Source organism: Notolepis coatsorum, assembly GCF_963971535.1.
Source record: "Notolepis coatsorum genome assembly, chromosome: 1".
Taxonomy (NCBI): Eukaryota; Metazoa; Chordata; class Actinopteri; order Aulopiformes; family Paralepididae; genus Notolepis; species Notolepis coatsorum.
In genome coordinates, this window is record NC_140165.1 from 75,391,898 (window position 1) to 75,414,803 (window position 22,906).

Consider the following 22,906-nt stretch of genomic DNA (forward strand, 5'->3'; position numbering starts at 1 on the left):
ACTGACCTTTGGGAAGTATTTTGACATGTACATGGGTACCTTTGTCGTGTAGTGTATCTTGTAGACCAGGCCTATTGCAAGTTGCTGTTAATGTCTGCAACACATAGATCATCACGTTTGTGCTCCTGTGTGTGAAAACGACATATCTAAATAAATGAGGTACATTTTCACGTATAGGACTATTACACTCTCACTTTGAAACAGTGAGAAAAGGACGTTTCTGATTATCATCCATTGAAACGCATGTAAATTGGAAGTCACTGCACGGGGTTTTTTGAGTCACTATTTACTTCCAACGGCTATTGTTTTGAAAACAATGAATAGTATTTGGATGACAATGAAAGAAAAACATGTCTACCATAACAGAGGAAGGAGTTCCGATAATTATCACACAGGACAATACGACTTTTATTTTCACAGTCATCAATAGACAAAATCAAACAGATGAGTTTAGAGAAACACCTACCGGATAACTACTAGTTCAAACCCGGCGAGAAATCCATAAAAGAGCATCGTTTGCAATTAATGACCAATAGACGGACCTATGGGTGAACCGGCGAGGACCCCGTGAGCGACTATGATGGTTATTCCGATATGGATTCACCGAGTGAGTAGAGAGGAGATGCCTTGATATGTTTTATATACAGCGCTCTATTAAAGGGCTATTTTGATGCTTTATGCACGGGACGAGGGCAGTTGGATGTTTTATCGCTCAGTTGGTCAAGTTGGTGCGTAAAGTTGGTGCGTAAAAAGCGCGCACCCAACCCATGAGGCTTGCGGGTTAATCATCAGCACGTAGCTCCGGGCGGGGAGGTAAATAAAAGCTTTAGCGATGCCGATGCAGTTTGCCAAAACACAGCAGTGATGCAAAAGGCTGATGATAGTTCATTGCTCGTTGTTAGCAGCAGCAGTAGAGGCTTTTGGAGACGGGTCGGCACCACAGGGGGCTCCTGGATACAACAAGGCGGACGAGCGCGATTCCATTTATGGTTTTGGAACTGATGGAAATGCATTTCGCTCTCGCCGATCAGGAGTACTCTGTGATGAACATATCGATTCGTCTTTTTTCACCATGTGTTTAAAATATGTGGCACTTATTTGCGAATGTTGCAGAAAACAATTAGAGGTAAGAGCTTTGATTTATTTGAACTACAGCAGTGGGGGGTGTTATGTACTCGTTTTTACCACAGCATATACACTATAAAAGCCTGTCTTATTTTTAATCATGTTTGAGTCATTTGGCGTTCTGGGCATAAACGCTGCTAGTTGTCAATTAATTTCATATAACCTTCTAATACGCGCGTGGACCGTCTTGATCAGCGTTGATGAGGAGAGAAGCGCGCTGGGTTTGCTGTTATGGCTAAACGGAGCGCATTACGCACACGTGTCTCCTCGTTGTTCGACATGATCATCACAGAACATAATATTCACATTATTTGACCACACTACAAGATATTTCCATTCAATGTTACTTGAGTGTTGCCCCCCCCCCTTTCGCGGTATTAATAAACACTTGTGAATTAAGTGGCACCGGTACGTTTGATTGATTGATTGATTGATTGATTGATTGATTGATTGATTGGTTGATTGATTGATTGAAAATTGTATTAACAGATTGCAGAATGGGTACAATACAGTACGGCTCAATACACACAATTGTTAAGGGGATGCAGACCAGAGAAAGACTTTCGTCTTGTTTACATCAGGGTCGGGTCCCCCATTTTCAATTCATCAGGACATTATATGACATAAGATATACAAATATACAGTACTGTTACATCCAGACATTTATGACATACCATATCTACAAATATACAGTACTGTTTATTAAGAGTACAAAAAGAGGTACTGTACATTGGAGGGGGTTGGGTTTGTCAGTAATGAAAATGGTACAGAGGCATTTGGAACCTTCTACTAATATATAGGCTAATTACCAGGACAATGTGTGTTCTGGTCATGTCCTTCTAGCATGACAGAGCAGACCGGAAAGGTGTGAAGCTGAATCTGCATTTTTAACAAGCATGAATAAGTGAAATACCATTATGCCTATGCATGACACAGCAGAAAGGAACAAGAGTTAACAGACTAATAACTCAGAAAGAGAGAGAGAGAATTTCCTGGCTCAGCAGGAAATTATGTCACACCTGTGTCACATGATTTACAGTCGGTCATTCACAACTTGGCAATTTTTCTTTGAAAAATTAAAGAGAACAGCTCGTCTGCAGCTTCACCGGGTGGCAAGTGACATGTGACTGCCTTGTCGGTCACTTCGCACCCACGACGCCGCACTGACTGTGGTCGCTTCAAGTTGCTGAAGTTGTGGCAACGGTTTTGTATTGTAAATACATTTTCAGTGGAATTCTGTTTGTGAGGGAAACCAAGTGTATTTCCTGCCGGCTATTGATGAGCAAATACGCGACCACAATAGGAAATAAACTCATTTAGAAAGTTGACGTTGTCATGTTAGAAAAGGCTATAGTCACTTTGCAGTCACGCAGAAGGACTTCTAGGAACACACCAACATTTTGGGAAATTATCTTATCATCGTCTCCAGAGAGAGACAAGAAGATAGATAGCAGTTTCCTCTCTGTGCGTTCAGTAGAAGCTATCTGGCTGCACGTTAGCCTAGCTTAGCACAATGAATGGAAGCGGACAGTGCCGGTTAGCCTTCGGGAGAGGTGTTAGTTGGACAATGCCTAGGCAAATATTTTTATTATTATTATTTTTTTCTCAGAAAAGCTCAGTAGCAGGACCTGTAAAAACAACTAAGACCACATACTAATTATAACCTTTTTCAACATGTTGATTCAGCATTTTGGAAGGTTGGACCCGTGTGTCAAACAGGGTTCCCGGAGGGACGTCTGAAATAGATTTCTCAATCAGCCTCAGTCACCTGGAATAGGTGGGAGACACACAGTCTACTCTCTCTTGCCTTTTAAACATTCAGCTGCCAAGTCACGGTGAATGAGTGATGAACGGAGCCATCGCATGGGTTCATCGGGCTGTGACCTTTCAGAGTTATCTGCCACGGCGTTGGCACTCCGCAAGGCACTATCACGGTGCCCAGGGACGTGCACAGGACTTTAGAGGGGCAGGTGCTCAAAGGCTGAAAAGGGCACTACACTTGTGTGTATATATTAACCGAGCGCGATTTTTAAGGGCCCTTTTCGGGCGGGGGGCCCCCTTTTTATGCTTTTTGGGGGGTTTTGGTGATCAAATATTGAATATTGAACTATAATAAGCAGTGCAGGAGCTCACTTATCCTTGAAAGACACTTTTATCACTGACTTAAAAGGCCCATACATCTCCATAAATGTTCAGGGGGGAGGGAATAAGTGCTTACCCTACAGACCCCAATAAGTGCTGTATATTCTGTATTGTTTAATATAAATGCATTTTTTATTCCAATCCCGATTTGTATTTGAGATTCCCAAATCCCATCGGACTTGACTTCTTCGTGTCCCTCAATGAGTGTAATACCAGCATTCAACTGTATGCGCCACAGCGGTTTCTATCATCATCATCATCACCACCCACGCTATGCATAAAATATATAGGTCCGCGGAGAGGCACGGTGAGGAGGCAGTGCAAACTGCAATGGAATATGGGGCATCTCTCTCTCTTTACCTAATATTTTGATTCTATCCTGACATTTTTCAGTTGGAAGGGCAGTCTATATGCGTAACGGTAAAAATAAAAAATAAATCCCTTCAAAAAGGGCACTTTTTTGATGAGGCTCAAAAAGGCAGGTGCTCAAGCACCCCTTGGCCTCTATGTGTGCACGTGCCTGACGGTGCCTCTGGAAGAGCTCCCAATTTACATCAACAACACCGGCTCTGTGCCTGATGTTCTCTGATGCGGTTAGCCTTCAGTCTGGCACCAGTCATGCACTGCCAACCTACCCATACAATAAGGAACTATAGTAAAACAGTAGTATTCCTGTAGTTGTAATTTTCTTTTCTCCATACACAGTTACACACTATAGAAATGCTATAGTAACTCACTAACCCTATGAATTATTTCTATGGCGAGTCCTTATGGTGTACATGAAGAAACACAGGAATAGTCCAACGCTAGTGACACACCATACAGTTCCCTGGTATTCCACTATAGAAATATTATGGTGAGTATTTCTGCGGTAAATCTCCATAGTCTGTGCAGGGAAAAAACACAGGGATTCTCTAGGTTTTTACTATCGTTTATTTTAGTATTGGGGTCGTGCCTGATGCTGTCAAAATACTTGTTACCTTTCACTTTGGCTCCGGCCCCAGACTGCTAACCTAACCCCGACCCCGTAGGCGGCATGCGACAGGCAGACGTGTCCGGTCCTCGGCATTGCAAGAGTAATCTCGTGTGTGTGTGTGAGGGTGTGTGTGTGTGTGTGTGTGTGAGGGTGTGTGTGTGTGTGTGTGTGTGAGGGTGTGTGTGTGCTCATGTTGACAGTGAGTGTTGTATGTGTGGGTGTAATGTATGTACACACAGTGGGGATTTATCCGCGCTCACGTAGGCCACGGCAGAGGTCAAGGGGTCAACTCTCAGATAATGCGATTGATAATCGCATTGATTGAACACTTTATTACCATTTTGATCGCCAGGGTTAAATTCATAATTTACCATCCCTCGCCAGCCCTATTTAACATGGAGAAGTTCCCCTTCTTTGCAGGGCTATAACTTTTTAAATTGTATTGCTAAATTGACATTACTATGGCCCATTCAACGTCCTATATCTATTGTTCAGGGTGTAGCAATGTTATACTTTTTCATTCACATATTCATACTAAAATACGGTCTAAGTATAAGTATGTTTTTATCGTTTTCTGCAGCTTTCTCCAGAACTTGATTTATAGTCCCAAATGCATTATATTGATGATGAAATACAGTTTGATAGGAATCTGTGCGAGATAAAAAATTTCAACTGGACGTGCTTCTAGGAGTTACTAAGTATGATCTGATGTTGACCGGATGGGCGGGGGGTCGTTTATAATTCCGTGGCCAACGTTATATCATTCATCTAGTGTGGGTGATATGATCATTAGAGCAGTTAGTAAAGAACACGTTGAAAAATAACGCTGGATCTTACCGTATCTTCCTCGCGCCGTTGGACGATGAGCGTGGAACTGAAATATTCCTATTATGGGATGTAGAAATATCCGATCCATTTCCAGGTTGTATAATAGTATATACGTCCAAATCATGTTGTTTATTGAGTTATTTGCAATCGATCGATATCCAGTGTGTCAAGATGGAGTCTCGCTAACGATAGCGAGTGCCCGGACGAAATATGGGTGAGCGCCACTTTCACCGCATCACTTCCTGTTTGGCCGTTGGAGAGTTGAGAGGGGCTCACCAGTACATATAATGTCTCCGGGGGAGAAATATGATTTCGATCACAGATTTTTGAAATATTGATATCAAAGACGCTGTCCAGCGTCTTCGGCAGAATAAGCATGGCGGGGAAAGACGCTGCCCAGCGTCTTCGGCGATTAAAGTGTTAACAGATTGCAGAATGGGTACAGTACAGTACAGCTCAATACACACAATTGTTAAGGGGATGCAGACCAGAGAAAGACTTTCGTCTTGTTTACATCAGGGTCCCCCCACAAGGACTGGAAGCAGTAGGGATCAGTTAGCCTAGCTTAGCACAAGGACTGGGAGCAGTTAGCCTAGCTTAGCACAAGGACTGGAAGCAGTAGGGAGCTGCTAGCTAAGCTCTGTCATAAGTGAAGAAATATAACTTCCAACAACTCCAAAACTGACACCAAGGTGTGTGTGTGTGTTGGTGTGTGTGTACATTGTGTTGTTGTGCTGGGTCAGATGGCAGGATGGTAATCAGTGAGCCTTGTTCAGAGAGGCGTGTAGAGAACACACTACGAACACACTACGTCACACAAACACTTGTGGAGCAATTAGCAGACTGAAAGTGCAGGGAGCGCACGTGAGAACGCATAGGGGGATTGTGACGAGAAAGACCCACGCGGTGTGAGGCGGACGTGTGGTCCTAAACACACAGACTCATCCTACTTGCAGGAGGCGGGGGAAGGAGGCGCGGCATGGGGGTTAAGCCGATTATCCTACTGACCTCTTAAAGGGACACACAAAATAAATAAACAAGCTGACTTTTCATGTCCACATGTATTCCAAAACTACAAACTGTCTTGAACAAATGTTTTGAGAGTTATTATAGTTGAAGAGTCGGAAGGTGAGTAGTTTTTAATTTTTTTTTATTTGAAGTCTTTATTTCGAACATGCAATGAATACAACAAACAATAACAAAAAAGAAAAACAACTCAATCTGCATGTTCGAAAAGGAGTAGGAAGAAGTATACACTTATTTAATCCTACCCCTTTTCCACTACTCAAATGAGTGTACTATTTTAAACATAAAAAAGAAAAGAAAAAAATATATATATATATGCAAAACAAAAAACAAAAACTATATATGTATAAAATAAAATAAAATAGAAAACAAAATAAAAATGTAAACACCCGTGAATATCAAGTCCCTTCCTCATCCCTGTACCTTGTGAACATAATTTCCTTATACATCAGTTTGAATTGTCTCATGTTTGGACATTGCTTTAGCACCACATTTAGACTGTTCCACAGTTTCACTCCACATATTGAGATGCAGTGTTTTCTCATGGTAGTGCGTACGTTTAGCACCTTTAAATTGTGTTCTCCCCTCAGATTATAACACCCCTCCCTATCAAAGAACAATTCTTGAATGTTTCTTGGAAGTGCATGACTTTTTGCTTTATACATTAATTGTGCCGTTTTAAATTCCACAAGATCATTTAAAGGGGAACTATTTTACTATTTCTTTCACTATTTGGGCACTTTTACACAATTCCTGTGAGTCTATGGAACACCTCTGTAATATATATATATTTTTTTATTCATTGTTTTGTATTTCTAATCAAGTCCTCAAAAACAGCATTTTTCTACCTCAAGATCTTGAGCTGTTTTGAGCCTGGGCTCCTAAACCACTGCGCTATACGGCCCCGCCTGAACATTAACATGCAGCTGTGTCTTTATGACATCACATATAAGGCACATTTTCAAATGACTCAGTTCAGTGAGGGTGAATATTGTGAGAGGAGAATTGTAAGAATGCGCCAATATGAGAATTTTGAGACATAGATCATATTAATATAAGTTCACATAGCTAGGAAACAATGCTAAACACTCAAAAAGGCCATTTATAAGATAGTTCCCCTTTAACTTCAATGTCTTTGACTCCAGAAACAATATGTTAGTGTGATCACGATAACCTGCAATGTGAACTATCCTTATGGCCCTTTTTCAAGTTTCAAGTTTCAAGTTTCTTTAATAGTTGTCATACAGAAGTACAGAATACTTTCATACAAAATGCTTCTTACTGTTACGCTCCAGAGACTGTGCTAGACAAGATAGTATCAAATAACATAATATAGCATGTAATTTAGAAGAAGAAAATGAGGTCACAGTGTTCGGTATAGACATATGTACAATGTTCTGAGTTACCATATAATATACAATACTATGCAGTGTACTAATGTACAGTACTATCTAGTGCAAAGCAGAAATGGGATGAGGTACAATTTAGGTACAATTTACAGTAAGGTGTACGAGTTGTAGTGCAATCCTTCATCAATAAATATAAAGTGTGGGGAGTGGGTGCTACAGTGTGTTTGTTTAAAGTGGGTGTGTGCTATAAAGTGTGTGGAGTGGGTGCTACAGTGTGTTTGTTTAAAGTGAGTGTGTGCGTGTGGATGTGTGTGCTATGTGCGTTTGGTGGTTGTTGTTGTGTAGTGTTCATTCATTGTTCGTTTAGCAGCCTGATGGCCTGGGGATAGAAGCTTCTTCTGAGTCTTTCTGTGCTCGCCTTGAGACTCCGGTATCGCTTGCCTGACCGCAGCAGTTCAAAGAGGCAGTTGTTCGGGTGACTGGAGTCTTTAATGATTCTCTTAGCCTTGCCCTTGCAACGCTTGTTGTAAATGTTCTGGAGGGTGGGGAGCCCCCCTCCAATTGTGCGTTGGAGTATAAAAAGTGGTTGTAGTGTAGACTTATAATTGTTTCCCCAGACTTCAGCACAGTAATTTAAATATGGTAAAACTAGTGAACAGTAGAGAATGTAGAGTGATTTTCTATCCAGGATGTGCTTTACTTTACTCATGACTGAAATGCTTCGTGAGAGTTTAGATTGGACATGTTTTATGTGAGGTTTCCAACAGATTTTATGGTCTATTATTACACCTAGGAATTTATTTTCATAAACTCTTTCAATAATCACATCATTTATTTTAACATGTACCTGAGTATCCAATCTACAGTTTCCAAACAACATAATTTTAGTTTTGCTCAAGTTCAATGATAATTTGTTTCTATCAAACCATTCCTTCAATTTCTTCATTTCAGATGTGATTACCTCTAAAAGCTGCTGGACATTCTCACCAGAAAAAAAAAGATTAGTGTCATCCGCAAATAAAATACATATAAATATATTGGATACTTTACATATCTTGTTAATGTACAAGATGAACAGTTTTGGACCCAACACTGACCCCTGGGGGACACCACAAGCAATGTCCAAACATTCAGATTTATAATCTCTCATTGTCACAAATTGTTGTCTTTTATTTAGATAGCTTCTCACCCAGTCCAATACTACCCCCCTGATCCCATATCTCTCCAATTTCCTGATTAATATATCAGTTTTGGGATAGGTGTGAGATTATGGGTAGAATAAATCATCTTTTGTTTCGTTGTGATTGTGAACCACTGCTTTAACACTAAAACCACTGGCCTAGCACCCTTCCTTGGAATGCTGTGGGGTCAAACGAGTCACGACCCGGCAGAATAAAGCCTTTGCGGAAAGTTTGCAAACCGTTTGTTCGAGGGACAAAAGCAAACAGAGCAGGGCAATCAGGAAACACTGGCTTGGTTGATTTGACGGTCAGTCCTCCTCTGAGCTCTCAGTGAATGAGGGAGAGGAGAGGTTGGGGGGAGAGGCGGCTACAGTATAATGTGGCCAAAAACCGCGAGAGACTAGATGCCCTAATGTGGTGAACATAACCCAGAATGCCTTGCAGTCCGAGGAAGACAGAGCCACGTTGAGATGCTTTTAACACACTATGTTTGGTCATAGACCCTCTTTGTGATTGTCACATTACTAGAGCTAGCCACTAGCATGCTAGTGAAATAGACTCGAGCCATTTGACTGTAGTTAGCAAAGCCAAGACACATAGCATGCTAGTGAAACAGACCCATTTGACTGTAGTTAGCAAAGCCAAGACACATAGCATGCTAGTGAAACAGACCCATTTGACTGTAGTTAGCAAAGCCAAGACACATAGCATGCTAGTGAAATAGGCCCATTGATTTGACTGTAGTTAGCAAAGCCAAGACACATAGCATGCTAGTCGCCAGGGGTGTAAAGTACTTGAGTAATTGTACTTTGTTACAATACTTAAGTACTGTTTTTGGGGATTTGTACTTTACTCAAGTATTATTAGGTTTGTATACTTGTACTTTTACTCAATTACATTTCAGAAAAAAAAAACATACTTTCTACTCCTTACATTTAAAATGCAGACCTACAGGGCGGCTAAGTGGCGCAGTGGGCAAGGCGCTCGCCACTAGTGCAGGAGATGCTGGGTTCGAGCCCAGCTCTCGGCATTGCTACCAGCTTGGCTGGTCGTTCATACTAACACAATTGGCAGTGTTAGGGGTGGGAAAGCTGGTGGGTGGGTCCTGGTCGTTGTAAACAGTGACTCCTACAGTTCGGTCGGGGCGCATGCTCAGCGAGGAAAGGATCTAAGGGGGGTAGTGTGATCCTTCCACACGTTACACCCTCTCAGTGAGAGTCCGTGCTGCCAGGTGAAAAGAAGCGGTTGATTGGCTACACATGTGTCGGAGGAAGCATGTGATAGCCTCCACTCTCCCAGACCGACCGTAGGGGGTAGGTGCGCAGCGACCAGGAAGGGGATTGGGAATTGGCATAACGACTAACATTAGGATGAGAGAAAAATGGAGGAAAAAGGAGAGGGAAAAAGATAAAAAAAAAAATAATGCAGACCTACAAAGTATAAAGTACAAATCTCTCAGGTCCAACCATTTTAATTAGTATATTTGTTTCTGAATAACGTTAACGTTATTAATACTGCGGCCGCTCTTTATTTAAAAACAGCCAATCAAATCCCCATCAATGGAAAATGAACCCGCCCCCATACCCATGCTGATTGGTCCTTGTGCAAGACTAGAAAGCGGGGATCTTTGATTAAACACCTGCTATCAGAAGAATAGACAGTCAGAAAAACTTTTACTCAAGTGTGTTTTTAGCCAGATACTCTGACTTTTACTTGAGTAAGATTCTGAGACGGTACCCCTACTTTTACTTAAGCATTACATCACGCGCAGGAGTGGATTGTGAAAATTAGACCATGCCTAGGGGTGGTCGTTAGACCCCCCTAGGCATGGTCTAATTTTCACAATCCACGACTACAAGTGGTGTAATGCTTTTATACAACTGGCACATTCATCCAACCTTATTGCTATACAATAAACACACATTAATTGAAGATTTATTGAAAAAACCATCCGCCAGAAAAAGTAGTTCCCAAAAAAGAAAAAAAGAGAAGTTGCCTCCATGTGGAAGCAGCTCGGAAGTGCATCCAACTGTTCTCAGTAGGACATCCAACAAACTAACACATCCAACTGTCTCTCAACTAAGACATCCAACAAACTTACACATCCAACTGTCTTTCAACTAAGACATCCAACAAACTAACACATCCAACTGTCTTTCAACTAAGACATCCAACAAACTAACACATCCAACTGTCTTTCAACTAAGACATCCAACAAACTAACACATCCAACTGTCTTTCAACTAAGACATCCAACAAACTAACACATCCAACTGTCTTTCACCTAGACATCCAACAAACTAACACATCCAACTTTTCTTTAGTTTTTAACCTACTTTCTATAGAACTTCATTCTTAGATGCTTCTATAGAAAGTAGGTAAAACAAATTAAAAAAAGTTTTCTTTGCCTTATAGGGAAAAAAAAATTTCTTCGCCCTATTTTATTTAAAAAAAAATGTAAACATACTTTCTATAGAAGCAGCTGGGAGGTGCGCTGTTTTAAGTGAGCGTGGGTTATTGAATTGATTGATTGCTAATTTTATTACTGTCCGCCTTGTTTCCAACTGGTTAAGTTTAGGCCCTCTTTCGAAGTTGGTTAAGGTTAGAGTTTGGAACCCGGGCTGGTGGTCTATTGCCCTGCTCTAAAGACAAACTCTAACCTTAACCAACTTGGAAAGAGGGCCTAAACTTAACCAGTTGGAAACCAGGCGGACAGTAATAAAATTAGCAATCAATCAATCAATCAATCAATCAATTCAATAGGCCATGCTCACTTAAAACAGCGCACCTCCCAGCTGCTTCTATTGAAAGTAGGTAAAAAAAAGAAAAATTATCAATTTAGCAATTAATCAATCAATCAATCAAATCGCGCAATTTTTATTTTGTTCCACAATGACTCATGACCCATCAATTACATCATCCAACATTGTTTAAGCAACTAAGACATTCGCCGTGACAGAATCGTTTTCCATTTAGTCGTTATGACGCTATCAACATATCCATTCAGTCCACCCTCACTTAAAACAGCGCACCTCCCAGCTGCTTCTATAGAAAGAAAAGAAAAAGAAAAAAATTGCAATTGATCAATCAATCAATCAATTTGTGCGATTTTTATTTTGTTCCACAATGACTCATGACCCATCAATTACATCATCCAACATTGTTTAAAAAACTAAGACAGAATCGGTTTTTATTTAGTCGTTATGATCAACCAGAGGAGAGAGAAATATAATAGTTAGTAAAAGCACTATATAAGCTCAGAACACAGCTCAGAACACAACACAGCTCAGCACACAGCTCAGAACACAGCTCAGAACACAGGACACCTCAGAACACAGCTTCATCTAACGAGGCGTCGCAAGGTTTAACTGAGGCTAACGTTAACATGATGGCACACACACAGTGGCACACCCTCCACCAGAGCAAGGCCAGAGAGAGAGAGAGATAGAGAGAGAGAGAGAGAGAGAGAGATGAGTCTGTGGTCCAGACAGAGAGAGAGAGAGAGAGAGAGAGAGAGAGAGAGAGAGAGAGAGAGAGAGAGAGAGAGAGAGAGTCTGTGATCATCCAGACAGAGAGTCTGTGGTCCAGAGAGAGAGAGATGAGTCTGTGGTCCAGACAGACAGAGAGAGAGAGAGAGAGAGAGAGAGAGAGAGAGAGAGAGAGTCTGTGGTCCAGACACACAGAGAGAGAGAGAGAGAGAGAGAGAGAGAGAGATAAGCAAGACAGCTAAGATGAGCCCCTAAAGGATATTCAACTTTTAATGGAAGAACAAAACAGAAGGAAAAGATAACTTCACAAAGGCAACATGAATATACATAGATCCAAAAGGACAAAGATCAACACAATCCAAAGAGAAGAGGGTCTATACAGAGAAAACAAAGTAGCAAGGAGCCAACGGCCGACATCAGCTAAAGAGTCTAACTGCAAATAGAGTGGCCAGGTACTGACGCTAGCTCGACAGAACGTTAGCTACGACAGCTAGCCGGCCCGCTTGGCTCAATATAACGTTAGCTACGACAGCTAGCCGGCCCGCTTGGCTCAATATAACGTTAGCTACGACAGCTAGCCAGCCCGCTTGGCTCAATATAACGTTAGCTACGACAGCTAGCCGGCCCGCTTGGCTCAATATAACGTTAGCTATGACAGCTAGCCGGCCCGCTTGGCTCAATATAACGTTAGTTACGACAGCTAGCCGGCCCGCTTGGCTCAATATAACGTTAGCTACGACAGCTAGCCGGCCCGCTTGGCTCAATATAACGTTAGCTATGACAGCTAGCCGGCCCGCTTGGCTCAATAATAACGTTAACTACGACAGCTAGTCGGCCCGCTGGCTCCACATAACGTTAGCCAACATAACGTTAGCCACGATAGCTAGCCGGCCCGAGAGAGAGAGAGAGAGAGAGAGAGAGAGAGAGAGATATCTCCACGGCGGGAATAGAATAGAGTGCATTAAAAACTCACCAAACGTCCAAGAGGAAGGAGACAACCGTGGAGTTGATGAAGTTCATCTGCCGAATGACCGTCCTCTTCATCTTGGCATAACCTCCAATGCTGCACGCGCTCTCTCTAGGTTAGCTAACGCTAGTTAGCCTTTAGCTAAGGTACTAGCCGACATGGCTATCCCGACTGAACCACACGTTAGCACTCGATATTATAACATAGCTAAAGCTAACTAGCTGTCCCTGCCTTTAGCTAAGCCGACATGGCTAGCCTGACTGAACTTTCTAACATGCAACAACTTTTGTCTTCAGTCCATCTGCCGAACGACCGTCCTCTTCGTCTTGGCTGGCATAACCTCCAATGCTGCACGCGCGAAATAGTCAGACGCAGCTGACGCACGCCGGCCGGCTGTACACATGTAACCCCTCCCTTCGTTGAAACTGAATCTGCTGCAGAGCCTCAGAGCTCCAATAGTGTATCTGCAGAGCCGCAGAGCCAGGAACAAGTCAGACACATTCTACAAACGTGTGTAATGTGAAATATATAAGTATATAAGCAAAACTAGATTTTAGCTCTGTGATGAAAAAGGGCCTCGCGGGAAGGGGGGCCTCGCAAAAAAAAAAAAAATAATAATAATAATAATAAAAAAAAAAAAAAAAAAAATATTGTGCGAGGCCCCCCTTCCCGCGAGGACCTGTGCGACCGCACTGCTCGCACACCCCCTAAGGCGGCCCTGGCTATCAACATATCCATTTGTAAAGATTATTGTCCGGCCATCTTGTTTTTTTCTACAAAGTCGCACGGCGGAGTGATAGTAATTCGGTTGTGGGCGGGTCATGGGACCAAGAGCGTGGGATTATGAAAAATAAATACGTGTAAATTGACTGTTTCAGCCAATCAGAATCGAGAAATTTGCATGCCGTTGTATAATTAAGTATAATTTCTGGGTACTTTTTACACCCCTGCTAGTCGCTAACGTTAGCACTGGGTTCCGATGCTGTGTTGTATCAAATAGAACAACAAATGTAATTAAATCACTGTAGCGTTGTCCAGCTAACACAGCTAATGTTAACTCGCTAACTGCAGTCTAATGGGTCCATTTCACTAGCATGCTAGTGGCTAGGTAGATAGCTCAGCTTCAATCATAAGTTATAACAGTTTGAGACCCACAAAAGACGTATAGTAAGACAACTGTAATATAGCCTTTATTTTCAGATGGGCCATTACCTCATTCACTGCTAACGACAAGTATACTTGTTATTGGGTACCAATCGTTGAACGCCAACAACGAGCATACTCGTTATTTGATCGTTATTTCTTTTATTCAATATGTCTATTCATTACAGGCACATGGACTCAGGGTTAACATGGGGAATCAGCCTGATAATGTAAAAGTGCAATACCGGCCGCATCACGCTAGACGGCGGTATCGAGCACCCTTTATACCCTTGTATCTTTCTCTGTGGGATGGCAAAATGTCTCCGGTTTCATGTTTCCTTGTCGGGCGAGGGCAGCCGTTCTGCCGGTTCCATCGAAGCGCATCAAATAACCCCGATCGATATGTTGTGGTGGATTATGCCGTGGGCCAAATGGACATTGGATATACCAGATGGCGATCAAACAATTGGAATATTATTTTTGGAATACTCCCGATCACAGGTAAGAATGATCTGACGTCAATTTTAGCTTGATCCTGCAATGCTTTTACACCGATCGGGCTGATAAGCGTTTTTAGTGTTCAATGCGAATGCCATTACTGAGAATCAAATAATCAGAAACGACCCCCCCCCTTTCATGCATTCATGATGGAACATAATAGCTATGATATAGATTTAATTTTGGGATAATAGCGTATACAGGCAAGAAATGGCAACGTCTATAGTGGAATCGACGTATAGGGCTTTAACTCAGGCTTGAATTACCCTAGACCACTCTAAAACCATACTTATATTCACCACGGTATAACACTGGAACGTATGGATGGAAAAATGAATTCTTTCTCACATATTGAACGATAGATAGGTGATGTCAAATGGGCCATAGTATTGTATCCATAGCTATAATATAGAATATAGTTATAGCTCTACAAACAAGGTGACTTAGTCCTATATTTTAAAGCATGGCAATGCGACCACAGGGCCATGGCTAATCCCCGGCGCTGAATGAGTTAGGTTAGTTAGTTAGTCTATGACTGTAGTACATGTGCTAAAAGCATTTCGGCCTGGCTCGTTCTTCGCTAACTGCAAGGCATTCTGGGTATGTTCACCACATTAGGGCATCTATCTCTACCTCTGAAAACCACAGCGGTTAAGGGCAAGACAGGATCTAACTTTTTAAATTCTAAAATAAAAAAATTCTAAAATTTAAAAGTCAAGGATGCTGAGGAAGAAATGCCATCCGTGGGGTTAAGTGCAGGTTTAATTAGACATGCCCGGCACATCTTTCCTCAAGTCACTGCTGGAATTGATTTATCTCAAACCTGGCCTCTTTCCTTGAGCCTCCAATCACGGCTGTCGCTTCCCTGGTTGAATGATTTCTGCAGTGACTTGAGGAAAGATGTGCCGGGCATGTCTAGTTAAACCTGCACTTAACCATTTCACTACCACACTACAAAATGTTAACTCTTTCACTACCACACTACAGAAGGTTAACCCTTTCACTACCACACTAGAGAAGGTTAACCTTTCACTACCATACTACAGAGGGTTAATCATCCTGACAGGCAATATCACCTCCTGGTTTGGGAATAGCACCGCACAAGACCGTAGCAGACTACGCACAATGGGAGGTGGGCTTCCCACTCTCCAAGACATTTACAACAAGCGTTGCATGAGGAAGGCTAAGAGAATAATCAAAGACTCCAGCCACCCAAACAACTGCCTCTTTGAACTGCTGCGGTCAGGCAAGCGATACCGGAGTCTCATGGCAAGCACAGAGAGACTCAGAAGAAGCTTCTATCCCCAGGCCATCAGGATGCTAAATGAACAATAACACTGTGAACAATAACACTATGTAACACAAACCATCAAATACACTCACAGCACACACATCCACACACACACACTCACTTTAAACAAACAACTCACTGCAGCACCCACTTTACCCACTTTAGACACTCAACACACTTTATATTTATTGGTAAAGAATTTGCACTACAACTCATACCTCATTACACCTTACTGTAAATTGTACCTAAATTGTACCTCATCCCATTTCTGCATTGTACTGTATATTGTATTGTAACTCAGTTACTTTTCTACTCTGCTTTTAATATTGTATATATGTATATTGAACACTTTTGTCTACGTACTTGACTTCTATTTTATACTTATTATACTTATTGTATACTTATCTATTTTTATCTAGCACAATCTCTGGAGCAAAACAGAAAGAAGCATTTTATATAAAAGTATTCTTTATTTTTGTATGACAACTAATAAAGAAACTTGAAACTTAACCATTTCACTACCACTTACAGAAGGTTAACCCTTTCACTACCAAGTACCACACTACAGAAGGTTAACTCTTTCACTGCCAAGTACCACACTACAGCAGGTTAACCCTTTCACTACCACAGTACAGAAGGTTAACCATTTCACTACCACACTACAGAAGGTTAACCCTTTCACTACCACACTACAGGCAGTTAACCCTTTCACTACCACACTACAGAAGGTTAACCCTTTCACTACCACACTACAGATGGTTAACCCTTTCACTACCATACTGCATAAGGTTAACCCTTTCACTACCAAACTACATATGGTTAACCCTTTCACTACCACACTACAGATGGTTAACCCTTTCACTACCATACTGCATAATGTTAACCCTTTCACTACCACACTACAGATGGTTAACCCTTTCACTACCACACTACAGAAGGTTAACCATTTCACTACCACACTACAGAAGGTTAACCCTTTCACTACCACACTACAGGCAGTTAACCCGTTCACTACCACACTACAGAAGGTTAACCCTTTCACTACCACACTACAGATGGTTAACCCTTTCACTACCATACTGCATAAGGTTAACCCTTTCACTACCAAACTACATATGGTTAACCCTTTCACTACCACACTACAGATGGTTAACCCTTTCACTACCATACTGCATAATGTTAACCCTTTCACTACCACACTACAGATGGTTAACCCTTTCACTACCACACTACAGAAGGTTAATCCTTTCACTACCACACTACAGAAGGTTAACCCTTTCTTTACCACACTACAGAAGGTTAACCCTTAAACTACCACACTACAGACGGTTAACCCTTTCACTACATTTACATTTACATTTAGTAATTTAGCTGACGCTTTTATCCAACGCGACTTACAAGTTCTGTACGACAAGACAGCAGGAATGGTACAACTCTATCAGCTGAGTAACAATGTTCATCAAAGTGTTGCGTGTTACAGTGTAGGTTAGTTTATTAGGACAAGTGCATGACAGTAAGGTTAGTCAGGGTTAGTTTTTTTTTTTTTTTTTATCAAATTTTTTTTTTTTTTTTTTTTTTCCAACATGAAACAAAACATATCACAATACAACAACAACAATACATAAAAAGACTTCCCAAGACAGTAACTCAACACCACATGACAAGACAACAACTGATACAACTGTACAGTGATCATCCTAACATGGACACTCGCTCGTTCTCTCCCCCCCCCCTCCCCCCGCTCACCCCAGGACCTCAACATGAGTCACACTCATAATACATCACAATACATCACTCAGCAAAAAAAAAACAAGAATCAAAACAAACATTTCCAAACTTATATGCGTTCCCTCAACTTTGCCACTGTAGCCAACCAAATTACGATATCAGATTCCCTAACCCCTATAACACGTGCCGTGGATATCTCCAAATAGATCACGTCAAGGTAGGTGAGAAACCATACAGTCTATCTGGATGAAACCAACGTGAGGCAATACATTTTTTTGCGGCTGTGAGGCCGGCCAAAATGAGTTTTTTCACCTGTATAGAGGTCGGTAATTTAGAGAGATCATTCAGTAATAATACAGCAGGAGATACAGGTATGGTTAGAGAGAAAATGTCTGAGAGCTGATATGTAACATTTTCCCAAAAAATCACAACAGGAGGGCATTCCCAGTACATATGCATAAATGTACCTGTGGCGCCATTTGGACACAAGGTACATAGAGAGTCAGGTCTGAGACCCATTGAATTCAATCGTCTAGGGGTTAAATAAGTCCTGTGAATAAAATTTAGATGAATCTGTTGGTGATCTGGGTTGTGTGAGGATAACCGAACATTTTCCCAGACTGCATCCCAATCAAAATCTACATCCAACTCCGGAACATCCTTTCTCCAAATCGTATCCAGGGGGAGCTCTTTATACGAGGTCATGAGTAAATGGCGATAAAAATCAGAGACAAAGCCTCTCGATGTCTCCTTGTCATAAAAGAACTTGTGAAAGCGGTGATGCACTAGTGGAGCATCCCATGGCACGCCATGAGCCTTCAGAGCTGCTCTTATTTGTAAATAAAAGAAAAAGGAGGTTCCGGGGAGATCATATCCGTTGGATATATCCTGGAAAGATCGGAGGCCAGAGTTATCAAAGATATCCCTCAATGTGTGGATACCTTTCTTTTCCCATCTAGGGTACCTAATAAGTTGTTGTTCAATAAGGAGAAGATTGTTATTAAATAGAGGGGAATGCGTGTGCCATTGATGGCGGTTTGTACCCACTTTCTGAGTGTCACGCCAAGTTTGGATCACATGTGTGATTAAAGGGCCAAATCTTAATTTACATTGTTTAATTGATATGTTGGTATACACAATATCCTAAAGTCTATATGGGGACACCAACTTCTCCTCCAATGGTCGCCAAGATACAGCTGCTTGAGCATCAAACCAAGTGATCAAAGGTCTCAGAGAGAAAGCCTGAAAATAATATTTAAAGTCTGGAAATGCTAAGCCCCCATCGAGTTTACTCCTTTGGGCAGTTGATCTCTTCAAGCGCGGGCGTTTATTGTTCCAAACGAATTTATACGAGGCAGAGTGCAATTTCTGCTAGTAACCAACAGGAGGAGGTAACGGGAGCATGGAGCTGATAAAGTTAATTCTGGGTAAAATATTCATTTTAATTATTGACGCACGGGCCTGTAATGAATTTTTTTATTTGGACCATCTGTTAAAGTCATTCGTAATCCTGTCACCCAAGCTGGAGTAATTATACCTTACCGTCTGGCCAATAGTGGGGAATATTTCAATCCCGAGACATTTAAAGTGCTCCACCATAAGCATGTTTGCCGGTAAGATGGTAGCCTTCGCTGGCTCATTAAGTGGAAGAAAAGCAGATTTTGGCCAGTTGATCTTAAAGCCGGACAGGCTGCCGAATTCATCTATCACGCCGAGCAGATGAGGTAGAGAGACGGAGGGATTTTGCATAAACAGGAGTACATCATCTGCGTATAAGCTAATATGATGATGTGTGCCCTGAATTGAAATAGGAGACATAATTTGGGATTGTCTTATGTATTGAGCTAGGGGTTCGAGGGATAAAGCGAAGAGTCCGGGACTAAGAGGACAACCCTGTCTAGAAGAACGCGAGACAGAGAGTGGCGAACATAACTTTCCTGTTAAGATCATGGCCGAAGGCTCAGTGTATAGAACTTTGATCATATGAATGAAACTCTCACCCAACCCCATCCTTCTGAGAACTGCCCATAAGTAAGACCACTCCAATCTGTCAAATGCCTTCATTGCGTCCAAGGATATGACCGCTGTAGGGGCTGCAATATCCTTGCTGGCATTAATCACGTGCAGTAACCGTCTGATGTTGTCAGTAACCAGGCGGCCTCTTATGAAGCCGGTCTGATCAGGGTGAACTAGAGATGTCATGTGCTTTTGAAGTCTGGTGGCTAGAACCTTGGCATATAGCTTAAGATCGGCTCCGAGGAGACTTAGGGGCCTGTAGCTGCCACATTCGGTGGGGTCCTTATCCTTCTTGAGTAAAACAGATATAAGCGCCATATTGACATCTCTAGAAAAATTGCCCTCTTTGATTGAGTGTAAGATCATTGAGAGTAATAAGGGGCCGAGTACATCCCAGAATCCAAGATAGAGTTCCGGTGGAATGCCGTCCCATCCGGGAGCCTTGCTCCGTTGCATATCCGCAATCGCCTCTCTAAGTTCAACCAGCGTGATAGGTGCAGCTAACAACCTAGCACTATCTTCTGAGATCTGTGGTAGATTGATTTGATCAAGAAAATCCTCCAGCTTGGTATGATCAAAGACCACCTCTGACTTGTACAGATTGGAATAAAAACAGCTAAATGTATCATTAATCTTTTTTGGGTTGGTGGTTACTTCCCCCTGTTGGTTCTTAATGGAAGGGATATCCGCAAATTGCTCACTGGCACGTATCTTCATAGCTAATAGGTGACTAGGCCTGGAGGCGTGAAAGTAGTAGTGCTGTCTTGTTCTGTGCATCTGAAATTCAGATTGTTGTCTTAAAATGGAGTTAATCTCTTTTTTCACTACCTTAATTTGAAGCTCCAGTCGATTAGAGTAGTTGTGCTGCAAGGAAGAGATCAACATGGCTTGAAGCTTTTCCAGTTCCTCTAGCTTGGAGAGACGTCCCTTGCGGAGATTAGATGCAAAGAGAGTAGTGTTACTTCTGATAAATCCCTTAACCGAATTCCATAGGATTCTGGGGTCCTGTACAGAGCCAACATTAAACTGTAGGAATTCAGTGAGCTTCTCTTTAAATTGCAAGTTAAACTCTCTGTTTTTCAGAAGTGTTGAGTTAAAACGCCATCTAGGGGCACGGGATGTTATTTTACTGAGTGAACCTTTGAGGAGGATACCTTTGTGGTCTGAGAGTGCTATGGGCACTAAGTCAACATCAAAGCTATCAAAGAGATGTGGGGAAGAAAAAACATAATCAATTCTGGAAGAGGTCTTATGTCTCGACGAGAAGAAGGAATAATCCCTCGCAGATGGGTTCAGCGAATGCCACATATCAATTACCCCTGTGTCCTTAGACCAGGCCTGTAGGGCTGTGGTAGCTTGCTTCTGATCAGAGTTTTCCGCGTGATTGGATCTATCGATCAATGGATCCCAAACTGCATTAAAATCAGCTCCTACTATTAAAGAGTAATCAGGTAGTTTCAACATAGCTGAAGTTAGTACAGCATAAAAGTTAGCGTCATACAAATTAGGGGCGTATGCAGAAATCAGCGCAATTTTCCGGTTAGAGCATTCTATTTTAGCAATAGTGATTCGACCATTTGCATCAGACCACACATATAACAGTTTAATATTCAAATTTTTCTTCGCCACTATGGCTACCCCTCGGGTCTTGGTGCCAAAAGAAGAAGAACTTATGTTATGATAAAATGTATTTGCCAATTTTGCATTATCCGCCAATAAAAGATGAGTTTCACTCAGCAAAGCCAGATCCACTTGCTTCCTCTTTAGCCACGTTAGTACACTGCGTTTATGTGGTATATTGAGACCCCCTGTATTCCAGATCAGGATATTCAAATTAGCCATAGTCTAAAAGGGATGCAGTCTGGTTGAATGTAATTCGTTTGGAGTAGAAAACTATAATAGATACATATTCACTTGTTAAGGTTCCATTGAGTACCGAGCGTGAGCGTGAAAACAAAAATAAAACAGAGCGAGTCGACTGAAAAGAAAAACAAAAAACACAATCCCCCATTCCCTCCCCCCTCCCCCCCACTACTATAACTTCTCCTATCCGGAGATTAAGCTGCATCCCACCTGGTCGTCTGCAAACTAAAACGCAAACAGCCAGGTAAAAAGCAGACTTCCTTCTCAATGGCTACACGCCACGCTCCCACAACAGTAACAAAAAAAAGTATAATTAAATGCCTCTAAAAGGTAGAGAGGAGAACAAAAAAATAATAATAATAATAATAACAATAATAATAATAATAATAATAATAATAATAATAATAATAATAATAATAATAATAATAATAATAATAATAATAATAATAATAATAATAATAATAATAATAATAATAATAATAATAATAATAATAATAATAATATCAATAATTATTATTATTATCATTATTGTTAAACCGTAGTGGTTTAATTAAGTTTAAACAAAGAGTCCTAGAACAGGATCAATAGTAATGTTAATGTTAAGATAGAGATATATAAACATATATGCACATACACACACACACCTACAACTGCATGATAGCAGAATGATAACAAATGGGCAGCACATCCTGCAAACTGGGGAGGGCGCAACATTGACTATTAGTCTATTGTTTCTTAAAGTTTGTTCTTAAAACTCAGAGCAGAGGGTACCTGCCAATGTACAGTTTCCTCCCCCTCAAATGTATGTATTCTCCTGTATGTCATAAATGTATGGTTGCCGCAGCACTATATATCTGCATGTAACAAACGTTTATGAATTAAGATTTGAAAATGAAAATGAAGCTAAATAAATTAAATGCATTCCTACATGCTGCACATACATACGCTGTAAATGGGCTTTTGGGTGAAGTAATAATAAGTGCATGCTTACACCTGCAGCCCAAGCATATACGCAAAAAAATATATACAGAAAGAAAAAAGAAAAATACTTTAGATGAAAGAATAAATGCTGTATTCATGTTGCACTTACAAATGCAGTGGGGCTTTAAGCTAAATAAATTAAATGCATTCCTATACATGCTGCAAAGTTGTAAATGGGCTTATGGGTGAAATAATAATAAGTGCATGCTTAAACTGTGCATTCACACACACACACACACACACACACACACACACACACACACACACACACACACACACACACACACACACACTGCACGAATGC

General features: G+C 41.3%; 1 protein-coding gene across 1 annotated transcript in view; it reads left to right on the forward strand.

Moving 5' to 3' along the window:
* Window positions 1-1,004: 1,004 nt before the first annotated feature.
* The window catches only part of epoa (erythropoietin a), a gene marked incomplete at its 3' end in the record, with an annotated part of 105,650 nt that continues 83,748 nt past the window's right edge, over window positions 1,005-22,906 (forward strand). Inside the window, exon 1 of the mRNA XM_084329607.1 lies at window positions 1,005-1,126. Within this exon, the coding sequence (XP_084185733.1) occupies window positions 1,105-1,126 (22 nt within the window). The 5' untranslated portion in view covers window positions 1,005-1,104. The remainder of the gene's footprint in view (window positions 1,127-22,906) is intronic.